Source organism: Elgaria multicarinata, chromosome 1, assembly GCF_023053635.1.
Source record: "Elgaria multicarinata webbii isolate HBS135686 ecotype San Diego chromosome 1, rElgMul1.1.pri, whole genome shotgun sequence".
NCBI classification, from domain to species: domain Eukaryota; kingdom Metazoa; phylum Chordata; class Lepidosauria; order Squamata; family Anguidae; genus Elgaria; species Elgaria multicarinata.
Window position 1 is genome coordinate 22,601,261 of NC_086171.1, and position 21,712 is coordinate 22,622,972.

Sequence of the window (21,712 nt, forward strand, 5' to 3'; positions counted from 1 at the left end):
TCTTTAAAGTAATGCCCTTGTTCAAGTATATACAGTACAAAAGTTATCTCTGATATGGTCAAATATATTTGTTTTCTTGAACATCTGATTAACAAACTAGCTAAAAGCAGGCTAGATGGAACAACTATTAGGTGGATTCACAGTTGGCTACAGAATCGGACTCAAAGAATACTTATCAATGGAACCTTCTCAAACTGGGGAGAGGCAACGAGTGGGGTGCCGCAGGGCTCAGTCCTGGGCCCAGTGCTCTTCAACATTTTTATTAATGATTTGGACAAGGAGGTGCAGGGAACGCTGATCAAATTTGCAGATGACACAAAATTGGGTGGGATAGCTAATACCCTGGAAGACAGAAACAAACTTCAGTGATCTTGATAGGCTGGAGTGCTGGGCTGAAAACAACAGAATGAAATTTAATAGGGATAAATGCCAAGTTCTACGTTTAGGGAATAGAAACCAAAGGCACAGTTACAAGATGGGGGACACTTGGCTCAGCAATACTACAAACGAGAAAGATCTTGGAATTGTTGTAGATCGCAAGCTGAATATGAGCCAACAGTGCGATATGGCTGCAAGAAAGGCCAATGCTATTTTGGGCTGCATTAATAGAAGTATAGCTTCCAAATCACGTGAGGTACTGGTTCCTCTCTATTCAGCCCTGGTTAGGCCTCATCTAGAGTATTGCGTCCAGTTCTGGGCTCCTCAATTCAAGAAGGACGCAGATAAGCTGGAGCGTGTTCAGAGGAGGGCAACCAGGATGATCAGGGGTCTGGAAACAAAGACCACGTATTCTCTCTCCTTGTCCCTAGTCCCTTTCCGCAAGTCACTTGCGTTGCTTGCACTCACACTCTGCCAAGTTGAGAAAAACTGTCCCACTGTCTCTCACCCTATGTTCACTCTTACTGCCGCCTTACTTTTATGCAGCAATCAGCAGGGAGAGCACACGCGCTTGTGTACAGGGACTGTGTCTGTGTGCTCTTGGTTGTGGCTAGTCTTGAGTGGAGAAAGAAGCCTGCCGGCATGGCAGCCAATTTAGAGAGATAGGAGGGCAGTAAATCCAGACTCCAGAGATTGGAGGGGAAAGTCCGCCAGCAAGTACATTGCATTGCTCTATGACTTTTAAGTGTGCATGTTCAGGAACTGGTGTGGGAGTCATGACCCCAGGAGTCACTCACTATTTTCCCATTTAAAAAAAATGTTTTAATATTTTTAACTTGGTGACCTAGGGTTGCAGGAGTGGTGGGGGTAGTATCCTGGGAGCCCCTTACTCCTTATTTTTTATTATTCTTTTAAAAAGTATTTTAAAACGATTTTGGGTTTTTTAAAACTAAGCCTCAATCTGCTTCCGTGTATTGTATTGCTCATCCCCCACCCTTGACCTTGAAGTTACTTGTCTCAGTTTGCTTCTTTTTGAAATGGGTTTCTGCTGGAGCAGGAAAATGTGTGTTTTTGTGTGTGTTGCATTGCTCAGCCTTATCATTGATCATGCCTCAGTTTGCTTTTATGATACATGGGACTCTGCTGGAGCCTATCATTGGCTCCGCTATTGCAGCCCATGCCTCTGCCTATTTTGATCCCTGGCACTATTCATCACTCTGCCTACCATTAGTTGTCCTGCCTTACACTCCACCAGGCACTGGCATTTTGCATGATGATCTCTTCTGCATGTTGGAGATCTCATTCATTTGCACTGCAGCTGCTTCCTCCACTGAAATGAATGCAACACCATTCCAACTAGGTCATATATCAGAACTCACAGGCCTGGAACAGGTTACTGCATTGGAGCAGGTATCAGGAATGTTAAAGTAAGACTTTTAGAGAAGTTAAAGTTTGGAGATAGTAGGAAAAGGCTAGGATGCGTAGGAAAATAGCTGTGAGCACAGAAAACTTGGAGATGGGAAGGGGTTGGGTTCGCTACAAAGGGCTAGAGTATGGAAGGTAAGGATGAAGGGGCCAACAGAGTGCCCCTGAAAAGTTGGTATGTGACATGGGAGATGAGCTGGGGGAGTGGGGTAATGAGTAGGCCAGAGCAGAAGACAGAGTTGGGACATCACTGGCTAAGTAGTGCCTAGGCTCTGAAATCTTCTGGATATCTTTAGGCTGCAATATTGTACCCAATTATCTTCCAGACTTCAATGCATAACTGGGCAACAGATTCACCTTTCTTTTTTGCTTTAAGGTTCTGACTGAATCTTGAGACAACAGTTAAAGATACAAAAAAAAAACTGTTAGAAATTAAAGCAATTTTTGTGCTATTAAATACTGCTTTAACTGATTCAGTTCAACTTACATACAATACTGTGTAGTGAGACTTGAAAATACTATAAATATTTTATTTTCCTCACTTGAATGAAAGCAGACACCATCTCATAAATTATTTTGGTATGCATAATACTACTGAAAAACAAATAAGATTTGCGAGAGAAAAAATTGCTTGTGAAAATAAGGTGCTTTGCTTTTCAACCCAAACTTTATATTCAAAGTCTGAAGAAAATTCTCCAGGTTAAGCTTAATCAGTAATGTGACGTGAGGAGAATGGGCTAGATATAATCAGTTCTGAAATGGGATGGTATACTATGTAGCATGGATAACTAAAGAGAGCTTTGTTAAAGTCACTATAAAAACTGGAGAAGGAGAAAATGATCAAAACAATCCAAACTCTTATAAAATATTTCAATACATTCAAGGTCACTTTCCTCTTTCAAGAAAAAAATGCATTCTAAAAAACCCAGTATCTATAAATATCAAATCCCAAGCAATATTACTGCTGTTTTGCTGCCTCAAATTGACAGTTGAGGATGAATAATGCTCCGGCAGAGAAATAAACAGGTCCACAACAATCAGTGCTCACACAGATGACGCAGTTCACCTAATAAATGTATTTTAGATATTAACTGCCACACACACACATTAAGGCAAGCAATTTTATATCTTGTGTTTTGCATATACAGAAGGACTCTCAGATAACTCTTAATACAAGCTTTTGCTCTAATGAGGTTTATCTTAAGCAAATATACATATAGTGGCCAATATATAGTGAATTCAGATAAATGAATCCACTTGGAACCCTGTTTACATACAGTAGTTTGCTGTAAAATGGTTTCTGGCTTGCTTCATATAGCCGTGGGGACTATCTTTTCTTCTTCAGAAACCTTGTTCAACAGACTAGTAGAACACTTAGTACAATCTCTCCCAAAGTCAACAAGAATATATTTTTAAACAATACAAAATAAACACATTAGAAATCAGTGAATAAACAGACCTCAGATTCATCTCCTCTTTTATAGCCTCTAGCTTCCTTTATTGGTATCAGAAAGACAGAGGCCAAAAAAGCAAAGGAGTGTGTTTAATTTGCTTGTATCCATAGCTTGTGAATCCCTCTTTCTCAGGCTTTTTAAAGTCTAAATAGTTCACTGAAGTATTTTACCACATAAGGTAAATAATTTTAAAACAGAAATTCTGGCCCTTCCGGTTGTTTTTTTAAATGACATTTCAGTCACTTGTCTGGACCTAGGTAACTACCCTAGGAATATGATAAAGAAGTAGCATTCAAATGGCAAAATGCTCAGTTTTCTTGAACTGAGATTGTACTTGCAAACAGTATTAGTAGCCCATATTGCAAAGCTAGAAACTCACAGCCAAAACTATTACAATCCAGATTACAGTCCTGTTTTTTCAAACTGCTAAAACTATTATTGTCCAGGTTACAGTCTGTTGTAATAAACCAAGAACTTCTGGATTCTTGGTATGTGCTGTTCAACATTAGAACAGATAACTTCGGAAGGTGGTGGACTCTTTTTAATTAGAGGTTTTAAGTTCAAGCTGAATGGCCACCTGCCAGGGAAACTATTGCAATGAATATCCTGTATCAGGAAGCAGGCTGACCTAAGTGACTTTTAAGGTCCCTTTCAAATCTGTGATATGTAAGGAAATGTGTAATAAAAATATCTAATAAACAATAGTGTGTACCTCTCCAATACAATCAGTCTGTCCAGTTAATCTATAATTGTAGAAATTCCATTATATAGACTGGGAGTGCCATAAAAAAAACAAAATGTAATTTATTAGTAACAGATGGAGAAATTGAGGAAATACATCTCTTCCTAAAGATGGCATATCATGTGTGGGTAAATAAGCAACATAATGGTAGACTTCCCACTTCTTCCGACAAATGTGAAAGCATACTTCTTCAGAGTTAGGATGTATTTGTTTTTTAAGGCTGAAATGGGAAGTGATGACGTAAGGCAGAGCTTTCCAAACTGTGTGTCGTGACACGTTAGTGTGTCAGCTGCAGTGTGTAGGTGTGTCACGCGAACGTAATGAGAAACCTCTGAGTCTACGTGAAATAAGCAATACCAACTTGCATGCATTTTTACACAGCAAAGGTGCCGATTAGTATGGTGCACTAGTATATTCCCCTTCCGTTGTATCCGTGTATGCACACCTCGGTTGAGGGATCATACAGGTAATGTGCATACGCAGTATGCATAATTGGGTCGAAACAGCTGATTCCGCGTCACTTCCGGTGACGTGGCTGCACCTGGAATGACACATTTGAGAAATTCCATGGGTCCAGTTTTTTTGATAGAACACCGTCTCAACCACCGCTCGATCACAGCTCAACAAAATTGGTTCAGTGTGAAAAGTCTTGGAAATGTATGTTATTATCTTTCAAATCATATATTTTTAAAAGTATAAATGGAAGGTTTTCATGAGATATGTTAAGTCCCCATACATTTCGTTATTACAATTTATGTATGTGTCTGTATCTCTTATAAGGGGTTAGTTTAACCTCCGGTTTGCTAGTAAAACTGAATTACTGTGTCGTGAAATGATGCATGTCTAAAAAGTGCGTCACCAACATGAAAAGTTTGGAAAGCTCTGATGTAAGGGTTTACATATAATACTGATCTTGTAATTTAAAATTTCTTTTTACTCTCTGTTGTCATATACCAATTCTGAAGAAGTCCAACAAACATTAACTCATAATGCATTTATTTGTCAAAATTTGGACAAATATGAGTAATCCAAGAATAGCCATAGTTCTTTTATAGAAAGCTTTCCATAAAAAAAATCAGGTAGAGAATCCATATCTATTTATTTATTTATTTATTTATTACATTTTTATACCGCCCAATAGCCGAAGCTCTCTGGGCGGTTCACAAAGCACAATCTAGGGCATTGTGCTGTACTCTCTTACAAAGCTCATCCACTTGAGAGAACTTGAATTGGAGATGGGGAGATTCCCGTCTCCTCTGTTGCCCCCTTTGTCAACCAGGAGCAATACTACCTGGGGACTGTCTATACACGGGGAAAGCCCCGTGGTGGCTGTGGATCTGCACTGCGTTGGTTAGATCAGCGGTCCCCAACCTTTTTGGCACCAGGGACCAGTTTCGTGGAAGACAATTTTTCCACGGACCGGGGGTGGGTTGGTTTTGGGAAGCCACCCCCCCCACTTCAGCGTCCTGGCTTCGCTTTAGCTGGGTGGGTACCGAGCCGAAGCAAAGCCAGGACGGTGAGGCAGGTGGGTGGCTTCGGAATGGCGTGCCTGGAAGTCGCTCTCCCAGAGCAGCTTCTGGACGGGCACAGCATTTCAAAGCCACCCCCCACCTCAACATCCTGGCTTCACTTCGGCTGGGCAGAAGAGATGGCATCTTGCGCCCAGGTACACTGGGGTGGGGGTGGAGGGGGTGAAAGCAGCTCACCTGCATGGCCTGATTCCTAACAGGCCACGGACCAGTCCCGGTCCGTGGCCCGGGGGTTGGGGATCCCTGGGTTAGATTATGCCGGCGCAACTTCGCAGCCACCGCTGGGCTTCCCTGTGATGCTGTGGTTTGAAAAAGTCAGGGATGTACCCCGACTTTTTCAAATGGAGTGATGTCAATACGGCGCTTTCGCCATCTGACATCGCACCGGGCCAATCTGGGGGTCGTGCCTGGTGGAAGGCAACTGGTGATTGGTCGCCTTCCGGAGTAGAAAAGAGGGGGGAAAGCACCACAAATCAACTGCAAAAATAGAGACACGCTCTGGTGCTGGTAAAAATTCTTATCTTTAATAATTTCTTCAATAGGCTCAATGTTTCGGATAAAAATCCTTCCTACAAGTACAAAACGAATACAACTTAAACATAAACGAAAGGCAAAACCCATGCCAAGAACATTGTGCATACTTTTAGAAAAACAATTGATAACATTGACAAAAAAACAGAACATACTTTTAAAACAACCAATTGATAACACTGGACACTGTGACCAACAAAGATATTGCCTTTTGTTTATGTTTAAGTTGAATTCATTTTGTCCTTGTAGCTCCTGAGGAAGGATTTTTATCCGAAACGTTGAGCCTATTGAAGAAATTATTAAAGATAAGAATTTTTACCAGCACCAGAGCTTGTCTCTATTTTTGCAATTGGTCGCCTTCCACCAGGAAGATGGTTGGGGCAGCTCCAGTACCCAGATGGCCGCCCAGAAACCTCACACTCCCTCCTCAGTGTTGGGATTACCCAACGCCGCCCTGGGAAAGGGAAAGTGCATGTTTGAGAGGGAGGCAGTGCCAACCCAGCGCCATGTAGACATTTCCCTGGTTTAATGCCAGCAGGTGAAAGGAGAAGAAGATACCATGCTGCTTAACCACAAAGTGGTTAAGGGAATCCTTAGCCACTGTTTAGCGTGTCGTTTGGTCTGTTAACCACATTGTGGTTAGGCTCACTAACCACGTTCTGCAACGTGGTTAGCGGCACTAACCATGGCTAAAAGTGTCATCTGACACGTGTCTGTGGTTAACGGGCCAAAATAATAGAGCCCAAAGTATAGAGCGGTCAAAATTGCCGCTGCTGCTCTATACACTGCGAGCTCTGTGCCCATTGGGGATGTGCTTGGGGGAGGGTGCGGGGTTTTAAATGAAATTGCCCATTGAGGGGTGGCTGGGCTGTGGGGAAGGCGAGGTTTTGTTTTTTTAAAAAAAATGCCCATGGGGGGTGGGGTGGCTGGGCTGGGGGGAGGGCAGGGTTTTTTTAAGTGCCCATGGGGGGTGTACATGTGTCAGTGCCCATCCCCTCATTTTACATGTGACGCACAACATGCCTGGAGGGTGGAGCATGTCAAGGCCGCATTTTGAATGGGTTTCTGGGAGAAACAGAGCGCAGGAGCGCTCCAGCGCAACAGTGAGTACTTCAAAAAAAAAACTCCCTCTCCGCCCAGTTAGGCCACCCCCCCCCATGGGGAATTAAAACAACAACACCCTCCCCCCAGTCAAGACACTCCCGATGGGCAATTTCATTTAAAACCCCACGCCCTCCCCCTAGCACACCCCTGATGGGCACGGAGCCTGCAGTATAGAGCAGCCATGGCAATTTTGGCCGCTCTATACTTTGGGCTCTATGATTTCTGCCTGATGGAGGACTCAGGTGCTGCATTAACCCTTTTGTGGTTAAGGAAAATTTAACCACAAAAGGGTTAATGGTGTCATCTGCACCCGTTTTGCTTGTGGTTAGCGTAACCACAGCTGGCCAAGGTTACATTAACCACAAAAACCAGAGTGTCGTCTGAACCGGCCCACAGAATATTTATGTAGCTGCCTAGCAGTAACCCCACACTCCTTATTAATACCCTGGAAGCCATGAGAAGGGTCAAGACAATTATAAGAATAAAGCTAGCCTAAAGATGGCCTGGCTTGAGCCTTACCCAAGGAGGAGGAAACGGGTGGTGGCAAGCCACTGTCAATGATTTAGTTAATAATGACCTTCAAGCCAGATTTTGCTTGGCTGGGGAATGATGGCATGGCCATTAAATTAATTAACCCCTCAAAAGAGTATGTTAAGAGTAATATATAATGTTTGGAAAAGTTTCCTTTTGAGAATCCACTACTAAGAAAGTCTCCAAGCAGCCAATAGATTCCACCTATATTTTTGTCTGTACAGTAGAGAGGGAAATGTTAAATGTACTAACTTCTGTCAATAACTAGACTTAAATCTGATATATTTTAATTTGTTTGTCATTGTATTTGGAAAAGTATTTTTTAAAAAGAGAATCCATTACCAAAAGTACTGAACCCATTTTAACCCCATTTTTTAAAAATCAGTTTTACTTTATATTTATAAATGAAGGCATACATTTGACTACTTTACTTTAAATACATGCTGCATTTTATCCACTATCATAAAACATCCTGTCATTACATCTTGTCATTAATGGAGGAAAAGGGCAAAACTATAAGACTGCATCTAAATGGGAAGTGCATCTAAATGGGAATGAGGCAGCAGAGGAGGATGTGAGCTGAACACGTTTCCTGTCTCTCGCTGCCCATTCACCCCTCTTTGTTTTCATTTTAAAAGCTCCATCTTAATTCAACATCAAAACGGCAGGAAGGAACGAGGCAGCCAGAGGACGCGATAGGTGGGAAGCCGGGGAATCAGCCAATCACTCTGTCCTACCCTCAAAGCTCCACCCACATGTCAAATACGATTTAACTCCCCCAAAGACACATAACCATGACTTAGTCTGGATACAAACCTATGTCTGTACTATTTGATATAATTTACTTCTACGTAGCTAAGATATATATGAGAAAGGTAGAGTGGGGCGAAAGTGAGGCTGGTATAAAGCAACAAGGAGGCAGTCACTCTTAAGTTAAAATATATTAGAAACCTAAATAGACTAACAGCAGAGTAATTTCAAAATACATTTAGACCTAAACATTTTGACATTACATCCTTCTTACAAATCTTATAACTGTGCTATTTAATACACCCATTCCAACATTAGTACATCCACACTACAGTTAAAAACTTGTAACTGCAGCACATCATACAGAACAAGATTTTTTAATATTTGCATTGCTCACTAATAACTGTATCCCTATGTATGGGATTTTTTTAAAAAAAACTGCTCAGAATAAATTGATTTGAAGATAAATTTCTAGTTTTCAGAAATTAATACTATATTACATAGGTAAAATGGCATGAACAATGATTTACAACACTCTGCTACTCCTGAACAGTAACGCTACTATCTCAGATAAACATATTTCTGTACATTATTCAAAAAGCTAAACTGAACTAGGCTAGCTTTTAAAATAAACTAATAACCAAAATAACCAAATTCAAATCATGTAGGAATCGTAATATTTTTTTTCGGTGCAAATCCTGAGATAACGGATGGCCACTCATACATTAAGTTTAAGAAGTGCAATCTTAGGTCTGTGCTCTTTCACCCTTCGTAATATACATGATCCAGATGAGCCTGTGTTATGAAGCAAAGTTAGGATATAAAACCCTTAGGCAATTATTGTGATACACATTGGCCCAGTTCACACGATTGGCAGACAGTGAACAAGCCACAGTGCCTTGTTAACTATGCTGCACATGCTGGTCCTTTGAATGGTTTTAATTTTTGTGAACCGCCCAGAGAGCTTCGGCTATTGGGTGGTATAAAAATGCAATAAATAAATAAATAAACGAAGAGATCTGCATAATCACCCTTGGCAGCACATCTTGTTCTGTTGCTGTGGGTAACAAGTCACCCAGAACCCTACAACAGTCCATGGCACGTGACTGGCATGTTACGAGCCCCCCTGGCTTGTCAACTGCCTGCTGATTTTCAAATCCAGTCAGAGACTAATATAATAGTCAAAGCATGGTTGTTTGATACGAGCCTTGGACTTGCATTCTCCCCATTCCCCTTCATGTACTCCAATCTTCTCCCTGATTTCCTGGTTTGGATAAACTATAGCTTGCCATTACAGTCAAATTGGCAAGCTATGGTTTGCACTTACTTTCCCATCTATAACTGGAAACTCACTTCAAGCCATGGGGCAGTATTCTATGCTGACCATGTGCCAGCAGGACCCACTACTAGAACAACAAGGGGAAAGCAGTTGCAACCCAAAACTAGCAGAAATACTCATTTCTGGAATGGGGTAGGCCAGCAAAGCTCACAGAAGGGAGCTCTGCAGATCCCGAAACAACGGTTTTCTAGTTAGACTGTAATAGCAAGTTATCGTCTGTCAAAAATAGGAGGTCAGGGCAGGAATTGTAGGACAAGATGAAAAGTGAGTAAGTGCAGACCTGAAATCAGCCAAGTTTCAAAAAGAAACTGTCCTGCAGAGCCTGATTAATGCATCTTCGGAAGTAACAAAAGAAGATTCAATTTGCCATATGCAATAAGATTACTGATGTTAACCAGATAGCTATCTATCTTTCCTCTGCCATTTAGTATTGGATTGATTATTCCTCCATTCTAACATAAAAACAGGTTACTGGTACAAGTCTCTATAAAAACGCATGCACTTCGTCTCAAAACAGCAAGAGTTTCTTAAAAATTACATTATACATACTAACACACACAGAGGATGTGACCCTATGCTCCACAATACTCTAGTGTGCACTTGACGTTTTGTTCTAGTATGCAGCACTTGCCAGCTTTGAAGAGAATAGGGCATTTCCATATGTCATAATACATTCATATATGCATACGCACACAGGAATGTATTGTCATAAAATATTACCAAAAATGTAACTAGGGCCAGAATCAGCACCTGGCTTCCTTGGGCAACTGCCATGGCTTCGGTGCCCTGGCAGGGCCTACTGCCAATGCCTGCCCAGGGTCCCTCTTAAGAGGTTTTTTTAAAATCTGGCCCAGCACTTTGAGCAGTGCCAAGCAGATGGCTCAAGACAGCATTTTAATTTCCCACAATGCCATTGACCTAGTATTGCTCTGAAGAATTCTTTAAATTTAAAGGGTGGCTAAAGCCAACTGCCTAGTGCTGCCAAAGCTTATTAACAGAGAAGGAGACCTACCAGAGGCACTTTATTCTGACTCCCCTTAAACCTGGAGCAAGCCCTGAATATAACAAAACTGCCTAAAAGTAAGCTTTGTTAAATAACACATACGAAATAGCTGCATTTCATCTGATGTGTATTTGTTGCCTGTATTCTAGAGCAAGACACTATTTGTTTGCAATGTGGCAATCCACCAGACAAGAAACACATCAGGCAAGGACAAGGCAATCAGTATCTTAGTTTACAATGTGTGAATCCCTGAAGCGAGAAAACCAATCATTAGATAAAAATAGATCAACATTGAGCCAGGAGGCTTCAAGCCGACTTGTGGCCTGAATGAGCACAGATGAAAAGGCTGTGGCACAAAAGTTCTATTAAAATTACAAAAAACATGCATTCAAAAAATGTCCAGTGTGAAATGGATGATACATCTTCTCGCTTGGAATGTGATATTTTTTAAAAGTGTGCAGTCCGCATAAAGTATATATTATAAGCAGATATAGATACTGACCCAAATAGAGCCCCCAACATGGGAATTCTGTATACACATACGTTATATTAATATACTACATATGGAATATTTACACTGATCTTACCGCCTGCTTTTTGTGTATTTATTTATTTGTTTATTTATTACATTTTTATACCGCCCAACAGCTGAAGCTCTCTGGGCGGTTCACAAAAATTAAAACCATAATAAAACAATCAACAGGTTAAAAGCACAAATACAAAATACAGTATAAAAAGCATAAAAAGTTCTTAGTGCTGGAAATGCTCCTGGAGAGTTTCTACATGCTCAATTCCAACAAGTGCTAGACATTCAGCTACCTTTTAGGGAGTTCTATCCAAAAGAACCTTAGTACAAGGAAGCTGACAGTTTGTTCAGTGAGTCAAACAACAGAAATGCATAGCTTTTGTCTATGCTAAAACATGCAGGAGGAGAATATTTCCTGCACTTACAAGTGCCAAGTAAATGCCAGCAAGACTGACGGATTTGAACAAACCCATTTTGTATTGAACCCAATAGGATATACTGCAGCAGGCAGCCAAAAGGCTAGACATGAAGTCAAAGAGAGGATAAGAAGTGGGGAGCAGATCTTGGCATTAGAATCTTGCATCTGTCAAGGACATTTCATAAAAGGCTTCTTGTCTGTAGAACTTGCAAGATACTTAGAAACAGGCAAAAAGGGAAAGAAGAAAAATCAGCTCTGGCAGAATAAGAAGCTACACTGGTGTAGAAGGGAGAAACATAACACTGTTGAAACCACAGAACTGTAACAATCTACATGCAGCCCAACCAACCAGAAAACTTGCGAACAAGCTTCGTTGTTGCAAAAGTAAGATCCTTCAATATATGATTATTGGCACAAAATATGAGCACAACCAAGATGCCATGTTTAAGCATTATGTGCTAAACAGCTTGTGCTTTCCTTTTTCAGAAGGTATATCCCAAACCTGTTTTAGAGTTAACGTTCTCAGCCACCGTGAGATTGTCTCTTATGCAGAAGCTGAAGCCAGTGAGGAACAGGGTGAAGAAGCCAGGCATGCACAGATAAAGCCTGGGAGCCTCTGACCTGTATACCGGATCTGGCATGGGGAGGTTACCAATTTGATCTGCAGAGGGTTGGGCATCTTCCACGAGCCCCTTCCTATCCCCAAGCTCCGCCTTCTATCCTAGTGGCTAGTGGGGGCTTCAAGAGGAGCCAGGAAGAGATTGGAGATAACATGGGGATTCTCTTCGGGGAGCAGCAGCTGCAGATTCATCCAGCACTTGTAGGAGCTTCTGAAACTGCCATCTGGGTGCACTTCACATGTCCTTTCCCTTTCTCTTGCAGGGAAGGCAAAGGAAGAGTGAAATCATCCAAGTACACTTTACCTGCCCTGCTCCTTCATCAAATGGGGAAGGCACATGGTAAGCAAAGTCAGTCAGGGCAGTTTCACTGCACATGGGCTTTCACCGAGGTAGGAAGCCATATGTAAAACAAAACCAGTTCCCAGCTGATGCATCAGGTGGATCTACAGTACATCAGCCACATACCAAATTACATCAGGAGGCATAACAACATTCAGCCCACAGAAGGCTTGTTAGGGGGTCATTCAGCCCCTCCTAGACCTAACTCAGTTGCCTACCTCTGAGATAAAGGCTTCAGTGAAAAAATGTAGTACATGTGTCAGTGTAGCTCTGGGACAGGAGTAGATCAGGGGAGGGTTGAAGAACTGGAGTCCATAAATGGAGAGAGGGCCTGTGAGATAACAATAGGCCCGAGTAGGTGCTAGTGGAAGACCGAACTATGTAGAAAATTAGAATGGGTAAATAGGTGGGAAAGCAGTGGCTGAATAAATGCTCTGTGATTGTGGAAAATGGAGATGTGGAAAGGAAAGGCAGAGTAGTAAATAAGGAGTGTAAAATGTAGAGGCTAGAGAAAAATAAGTGAGCACAGAAATCAAGAACAGAAATGACAGGCAGTCATGAGAAAAAGGAATGAAATATAGCCACTTGTGTTTGTCAGAACGTAGAACAGCACTGAATAAAGATGTACCCATATTACTACATAATCTGAGATAGATAGATAGATAGATAGATAGATAGATAGATAGATAGATAGATAGAATGATTCAGAAATCCTGTCCAACAGAAATTCTGTCCAGCAACTTTTTTCCCATTTGATTTAGTTTTCTAGAAGTTAATGACTATGAGATATGGTCCAATAGACTATATAAAAGTAAATATATGTTTGAATGCACTTATAGAAATTTGTTCTCAGTTTGGGTAGTAATAGATTATTTCTAACAAATTTAGGCTAAGATTAGAATTTTCTTCATCTAAGAATTATATACTAAGGCTGGGAAATAGTAGGGTATAAACCTCATTCAGCACAATAAAAGTTCAGAATAAGCATACATAGAATTGCACTGGTGATGCTTGTGATACATTTTTCTTCATTTATTTTACCCAGACATTTTTTTTCTTTTTTTTATCCCTGGGTGTCAAAATGAATTCATCAGAAAAATGGTAAGAAAGAGTTCAAGGATCTAACAGCCATGTGCCCTCTAGTGGCAGAGTTCAATGTACTAGACATTCATTAGGCACTGTACTCCATAAAAGTATTTTCTAATAGCAATTGAACAGTAAAGATTAGCCACTTTAGACCTGACATTTTCTAAAAGCAATTTATAATGATAAACATATTGCCTAGAAATGATAAAACAGATTAGTAATTCAATTCAATTACAGTTACAGGATTCCCCCCCCCCCCCCCCGGCCACTTTTAAAATGATTACAAGTGTTTTGGGGAAAGTTTTTGGGAAAGGACCTCAAGAATTCTCTGGTCAATCATCCTGCCTCAAGGACTGAATTCACCTGAACTAATTACTCACTTAACTCGCTCTTAAAAACCTCCACTGATTGAGATTTCATCATAATCCTTGGGCAATCTGTTCTAGCACTCCAACACTTTTATAGGAAGTTCTTCCTAACATCCAGTCTAATTCCTTTTGGTTACTTTGAGACACTTATTTCTTATCTTGTCATAGCAAACTAAGGGGGAAATCCTGAGCTTTATCCAAACTGAAAAAACTTTATATTATCAAATCCCCTGTTTTTTCTTCTCTAATTAGTTTCAGTAGTTCCTTGTGTCATATTCTCTAAACTTCTAAGCATATTTTTTTTATTATTGCTATCATTTGACTCCTAGCTTTTCAAAGAAGCTTCACCCATGGAAAAACATGGAGTTTCAGACTAGTATAACCAGAACCAAAGGTTCAAAGCACTGGCCCAGCCACTAGTTCCAACTGATTGTAAACCAACCTCCAGATAGAAAGCTGAAGGCCCAAGTCATCCAAGCAGACCAAGAATAAACTGGAGGAAGGCAGCCTGCACAGCCCCAACATATAACCCAACTACTTTAATCAAGATTGTAACTCCGAACAATAACTGGATAACAGACTTGGTGAAACTTTTTAACGAAGAAAGCACACGACAACCACCTTTAGTATAATAAAAGCAGACAATTGCAGAAGCTGAGTTGTTTGCCACAGCCTTAGCCCTACTTCTTTACGATGACCAGTAAAGAAAAGCTACAATATACTTACAATGAGATCTGCTCAATTTCAACTACTGTTTATTGTCCATCTAAAAATGTTCCTTTTAGGGGTGGGGGGAGAATCATAAATCTCAGCTTCCATGCTTCTCTTGTATGCAGAACCATCAAATCTTCTAATATGAATTACTGAAACTATCATCAATTAGTGACGCTACTGGCTGCATGAGGCAGCATGCCATTTTTGGATGGTAGACTTTAGAGAGCTTTTAAAAATGCACATAAAGCAATCCATGTAATAATGGTAGCAAACAAAATATTTCTTTTAGTTTGCATTTATCAACCACCCCCAGACAGCTTACTTTTCTCTTATGACAGTTCCGTTAAGTAGTATTAACCTTGATCAAGCATATTATAGGGTACGGATTTTCAGCAGCTTCTTACTGTGCCTGCTTTGTATTATCCACTATACAGATTCAGATGATTATATGCATGCATTAGAAGTCTCCTGTGACTTCAAAGAAGTGCTAACTGTATTAAAAAGAGAAAGCAGCTGCCTGCTGTGTCCCTTCCACAGTGCCACTGTTAATGAAAAATGCTTCTGAGAATTACTACACCACTAATTTCTTCCAGTCAGAGAAGTGACACTACAGATTGACATTTCCTTCAAGAATAGAATGGAATCTGTGCAAAAAAAAAGTCAATAAATAATTTATTTTGACAGTTACTTTACATAATTTGTTGTGACAGTCCATAATCCTGTATTTCATACATTCCATTTCATGTGTTTTGTAATATTAATCCCAGTGAAATCACACTGACGGGAGTGAACTCAGTCCAGAATCTCATTTAACAAAATATAATTTGAAAAAGACAATTTATCATTGGAATTTGCTTTTCAAAAATGGACGGACATAATGCAACAACAGAAATTAAAGACAGTCCCTATTTAGTTAAGTAAGCAACTGCCTTGAAATCCAATTGTTTCAGGTCAATAAACTGTATTTTCAATCGTTTCTACTTTATAACTATATTCGGAAAATTATTCAAAAATATTCAAAATTATTTTATTTTTGTTCCCAATAAAAGATTACAGTGTATTCACAAGGCACATGAATGGTGCTACTGTCCCTCATCACATTGAAATGGGATCATGACAAAATGCTCTAATTTTACACAGGTTTGGAGCAGGGGGAGAAGGGGTAAGCAAAAGTTTTAAGTCAACATGCGATATACCAACACCCAACAATTTTGACAGTAGGAGCCCAGGGCTGCCTATAATACAGAGTGCTCTATATTATACTGCTCTGACATGCAACCCAATGCACAAATGCTGTGAAGGACATACATCTATGGTGATGCTTCCCAAGGCCACTATGCAGCCTTCACCAGACTTCCAGAATTTTACACTCATCACTGTAATTTCCCCTCATTTCACTGCCCCTCTCACTTCCTACTACATTGGAAAGTACCAGCAGTAGATGCAACTACAGCCTGCCCTCCCTTGTACTATGACTGCCAACTGATACATGACTTATAACGTGAAAATGTAGTGGAGAGGAATCAACTGTTTCAATAGTGCAGTAATTGGCCTTCAACTTGGGTCATGACAAAAGGAATGTTTACATTCAGCTAACTTGGCAATGACTGTATATCCTGAGATTTCCAAGGTATTTCCAGAGACAATTGCAATTAAGTCAATGAAATCTAAACAAGGAGCTTGTATGTTTAGGACTGGAGCCAAAGACTCACAAACACCTTAAATATTTCACGGCACATTCTGATTAGACATTCCACGCCTTGTTCTGTGTCAAGTTGTTTTGGGGAGAAAAATGCCTCTAGGCAAACAGGCACAGGTCTAGTGTATGAATCCTGATGGAAGACTTGGCTACCACAGAGTTTTAGCATATTGTTGCCTCTGTCAGGTTTTGGAGTCTGTGTAGTTTCTCTGCTGACAGAAAGGAACATGGCATTTGGGACAGCCATAGCATAGTACTGTGGCTCCTCAGCAAATTTTTTAAGCAAAAATTACAGCTTCCTTTTAAAAGGAGAACTGCTATATCAGAAAAACCAAGTGGGCCCTTGGCTATATGCAAAGACTCTGTTCTTGTTTGACATTTTAAAATGGCAATAACCATGACCTCAGAAGGCTGTCAAGAAGAAAAACTACAGATTGTAAAATGTTTGAAGAGATAATACTTAACATATTACAGTAATTATATTAATTTCTCAAGAGATAGCATAAGCCTCTGAATGAATGAGCTTTATCTTTTGAAGGGTGTGTGTTTTGGTTACTGGGTTCCAGCTGTCTCTTTATATGGTGTGTTTTTTCATCAACTGTAAAAGCAAAGCTACGCCAGCACTTTGAGGTCAGTGTAGTGGTATTTAGGACGTGTTCCTTTAAAAGCAAGTTGTGGGATCTTCTGGGACAAATAACAACAGAGTACTATGTGAGCCTTTTGTCACATTCCCTGACATCCAAAGGTAAATGAGGAAAAACATTTTTGTTTACTAATTTTAATTATTTTTGATATATAAAATCCAGAAAGAAAGAAAACCAAAACAATGCAACTATGACATGTCTATAAATAAAATACATCTTTTCTCTTGAGCGCATTTTAATTTCCAGAACTTCTCTGTCAAATAAATTCCAGATACTTCATCTTAGGACTTTTAAACCTTCTTGAAAATAGATACTTTTTTTCTACTGCTGTAGCCAACTAACTATAATTCAACTTGATACAACAGATGTTATTGCAATCAGTGTGCTGATGAATACATAATGGCAAACAAAACCTTGGGCTCATACACTCCCATTGCTTACTCCCCCTACCCAATTTCTTGCTTTGCAGCGCTCTGGAGTTTTCAGGCACATCTGAATCTGATAAACTATGATTTGCCCCAAACGAGGAATGCAAGGAGAGAATCAGTACACACAGAGCTGCAAGCATATGTGCCTGTAATGCTAAACTATGATGTTGTATGGGAACTGAGCTGATGAATATTTACAGTATTTAGCTACTATTTAGAAAGATTTCCGGTTTGTTTACCAATGAATTATATGGCCAAGAGGGGTCTATGCAGACACCCAACTGAATGAGCTACCTATTGACTTTGATTAACCTCCACTGGCATTCTGAATTAATTGTGCCATATAATTTTTTTTGTATATATTTATCACTGTTCAATTTTCACAAGCTGTACTTTTCCATCTACGTGCTTAATGTACATTTCCGCTTTCATTTTGTTTGGTTTTAGTAGCAGATACAAATACCTGAATAAATTACCCAGTGGGCACCTTTATTCATTAGTTCACACACAATAAAGCTAGAGTTTTCAAGGTGTAATTTTATTTTCACACTAAAGATTTCAGAGAAACAGACAAGTAACTCAGGGTCTTACCAAAACTGGGAGAAACCTAGCTAACAGAAAAGGAACAGAGGAAAAAGTTTTGTGCTGAAAGGTGGCAGACAGGTGAGCGGCTAAGCAATTCCATCTACGACTCCTCTACTTGAACATCACTTCACCCTGCCATTTCAACTGTTCTGTATATAAATCACATTCTAATGCAAGGATGGGCAGAAGGTAAATCACCAGATGTTTGGTACTTCAACTCCCAGAAGCCCCTGCTGCCATGGTCAATTGTCAGGAATGCTGGGCTTGAAATCCAAAACTTTTGAAGATATTGCTATGCACCCCTGTTCTAATAGAGGCATCAGCACCAAAGCACATAGTTACAACCTGAGGGGAAGGATGCCATGTGCAACATGGGATTCCATATCAGAAATTTATCAATGGGTACAAAAAAAGTTTGAAAACCACCCAAGATTCCCTGGAGATCTACCAAAAATGGAAATGTATACAAACAATTATTTCTGTTTCATGAGCAAATGTTTAAAACCTCCACTCACCTCTGCCAATACCACAATCAGGATAAGATCAGTTTTTGACTCTGGGAAAAGTGCATTTACTTGGGGTGACATGCCAATCAGGACACAATTGGTAACTACTGATATAACAGTCATAGTCTGAAAAGCCAGCTGAAACAAAAAAGAAAGGAAAGAAATTTAGCTTCTTTAACAACAATCCAACTATTTTCCTGGATTTTATATTCACAAATGCTAATAGTACAATGTACAACCTTTTCAGGCCAGTGACACTTTTGGAATTTGAATGTTATGGGCCCAAAAAGGTTGTCATGGGAGAGCCTGTCCATTCACAAAATGGCTGTCATGTCAGCATGCCCAGCCACAAAGTACCCATCTCCCAGCACTCAAACTGCTGAGGCTTAAAGTAACATGGCAAAGAAATTGATTAAAAGGCAGAGGCAGGGTGTAAGCCCCAAATGTCAATATTTGCCCCATATGGGTCTCAAAGGTATTGCTGATAAAGATGGCTTCAGAAGCCAGTGCTTCGCTTTGCACCATGCCAACAATAACATTTTTAAAAAAAATTCTAAAGGAAGCAAAAATCAGGAAGAACAGGGAGCCTGGTGACCACCAATAGAGGTGTCTGTGTACACCATTTTGAAGACTCTGAGCTCAATCTTCCTTTAGAATCAGCTCTAACAAGTACTTGTTAGAGGTGGGACCTCTCCCCTGTTCCAAATTAAGAGATTAAAAACCAGTGAGAGAATATGTGATAACATTGATCAGCTTGCTCCTGACAGAAGGAATAGTCTCAGATCCCCCATAAATTTCAGCTTATTGGAGCCAGAGATATATGAAGTGATATGTCACTAAATGGGGTGGGCAGAATGCCCTCCTACTGCCTCAAAGCAGAACAGAATTTCACTAAGTTTATAATTTCCTTTTCTCCCCTCCTAGGCAGGATAGCACTGAGCACAGGGACATAAAAAACCAATTCATCCAAGGCAGAGAAACCCACCACATGGTCCAATGACTCTGCAAGGAACTTTGGAGAACCATTTCCCTGAAGCTACTATGGTTAAGGCAAAAGTTTCTACCTTGCAGAGTCTCATGAAGGAATGCATAAAGGACCAAGTTGCTGGGGTTTGGCTCTCCTCCAGAGGCGCTGTTTTCCAAAGACTAAGGGGGCTGTCTCTTCGCTTGGTATACCCCCTGGTGGCTGCCCAGTGGCACTGTGTTGGTTATACAACGCAGCTGCCAACTCGCAGCCACCACAGGGCTTTTCCCCAAAAGTGTGCTTTTAAGAAGTCACGGACTTGCCGCAACTTTTTCCTTTGATGTGAGATCACCACCATCATTCCTCCATATGTCAGTGGTGACCTCACTTTGGGTTCAGGCTGGGGGCATTTGGCCAGATAGGTTGCGGGAAGCATGATAAGAATGCAGAGGGCAGGCTCATAAACACTCCACTGAATAGCAGCTCGTCTAGGATTATTTTTATTTTATTTTGCTCCTTTCCCCTCCATTTTCTTTCCAAACAATCGGCCCTTGTTTAAAAAGCTCCTTAAAGTTCCTGCTGACAGGTAACTGTGAGCTCACTCAATCCCTATCACACTGCCCCAAGCCACCGCTGAAAGCCTGCGCTCCCTCCTGGCCATGGGGATTTAATGTTCCCACCCCATAGCTGCGATGCCTCAGGGTTTTGCGAAAACGAGCGGTCAAAGCAGTGCCGTGAAGACACAGCCTAAGTGTCTCAGTTTACAGTCAACTTATAGCATCGTTTATATATTTTTATTCTACATCTATATACTAAACAAAAGCAAATTGATAATCTTTGTATATACTCTTAATACATCAGAGGGGAAAAACACTGCGTAAACATAGAACATGAATGGGTTACCTGCCATACACCTATATTTGCAGTGGGCTCTGAAAATGGGCGTTTAAAGATCCTGCACATTTTTAAGGCATCAGAATACATCTCTGTGATGTTGTTTAGCACTGCAAAAACAGCCGCCAAAGGATAGACACATGAAAAAAGGCTCACATAGCCAAACTGTAAGAACAACTCCAAATAATCATCAAAGGTACCCTGGGAGAAAAAAAGAACATTTTCCCTATAAATACCAGATTAAATGCAGTTTTACAAATCCTAGTAATTCTACATATTTTGCTAACTGGACTAGAAAAATTAAAAGTGGAGAGTGTAGGTGGAAAGTAGAGAATGCAGGATTAAAGTAAGGCGAGTGGAGGCACCAATTGCCTGTTCTGATTTTTCTTCATTGAAGTTCAATTAATCCTTCATATGTATTCATCTCACAGGGAATGGGGGAAGGGGACACTCACTTGAGAGACTGACTGTGTACACTGCTGCTCCATGCTCAATATGTGTTAGAATGGAGATGATGCTTTTAATACTATCCCTTCTACTCAATTAAAACTGTGCTTGGCACATGGAGGGATGCATGGCAACCATACTGATCCTTATTGTAAAATAAAAAAGCCTAAACAAAAAAAATTACAACCTACAAAAGATATACAAATAGAGGTTCAGATGGTGGGCTGAGACTGGAGCTTGGTACTTTGCAATGAATGTCACATAGATTAATAATTGTCTGGTGGGTTCAACAAAAATGGTGGGCTGAGCTAGATGAACTCTTGACTTGGACCAGCACAGAAAGTATTTGGGGGCCCTTATCTGTACAGAGATAGCCTAGTTACAGTTATCCATGTTCTGATAACCTCTAATCCGGATTACTGCAATGCATTATACGTGGGGCTGCTTTTGAAAACAGTCCAGAAACTTCAGCCAATGAGACCACATTGTCAGTTCTTTTCCAGCTTCACTAGCTGCCAGTCCAGGTCTGGGCCCGATTCAAAGTACTGGTATTAACATTTAAAGCCCTAAAAGGCTTGGGACCAGGTTATCTGAAGGAACCTGATATGTGCCCCTTAGATCATCTTCAGGGGTCCTTCTCCGTGAGTCCCTGCCAAAGAAAATGAGGCAGGTGGCTACCAGGAGGAGG

General features: G+C 40.5%; 1 protein-coding gene across 3 annotated transcripts in view; it reads right to left on the reverse strand.

Moving 5' to 3' along the window:
• ANO10 (anoctamin 10) overlaps nucleotides 1-21,712 on the reverse strand; it is an 82,877-nt gene that overhangs the window by 43,714 nt on the left and 17,451 nt on the right. For all 3 annotated transcript variants that reach the window (XM_063124644.1, XM_063124654.1, XM_063124636.1), the window contains exons 10-11: nucleotides 20,587-20,778; nucleotides 18,729-18,857 (exon numbers count right to left, since the gene is read on the reverse strand). In XM_063124644.1, coding sequence (XP_062980714.1) covers nucleotides 18,729-18,857; nucleotides 20,587-20,778 — 321 coding nt within the window. The remainder of the gene's footprint in view (nucleotides 1-18,728; nucleotides 18,858-20,586; nucleotides 20,779-21,712) is intronic.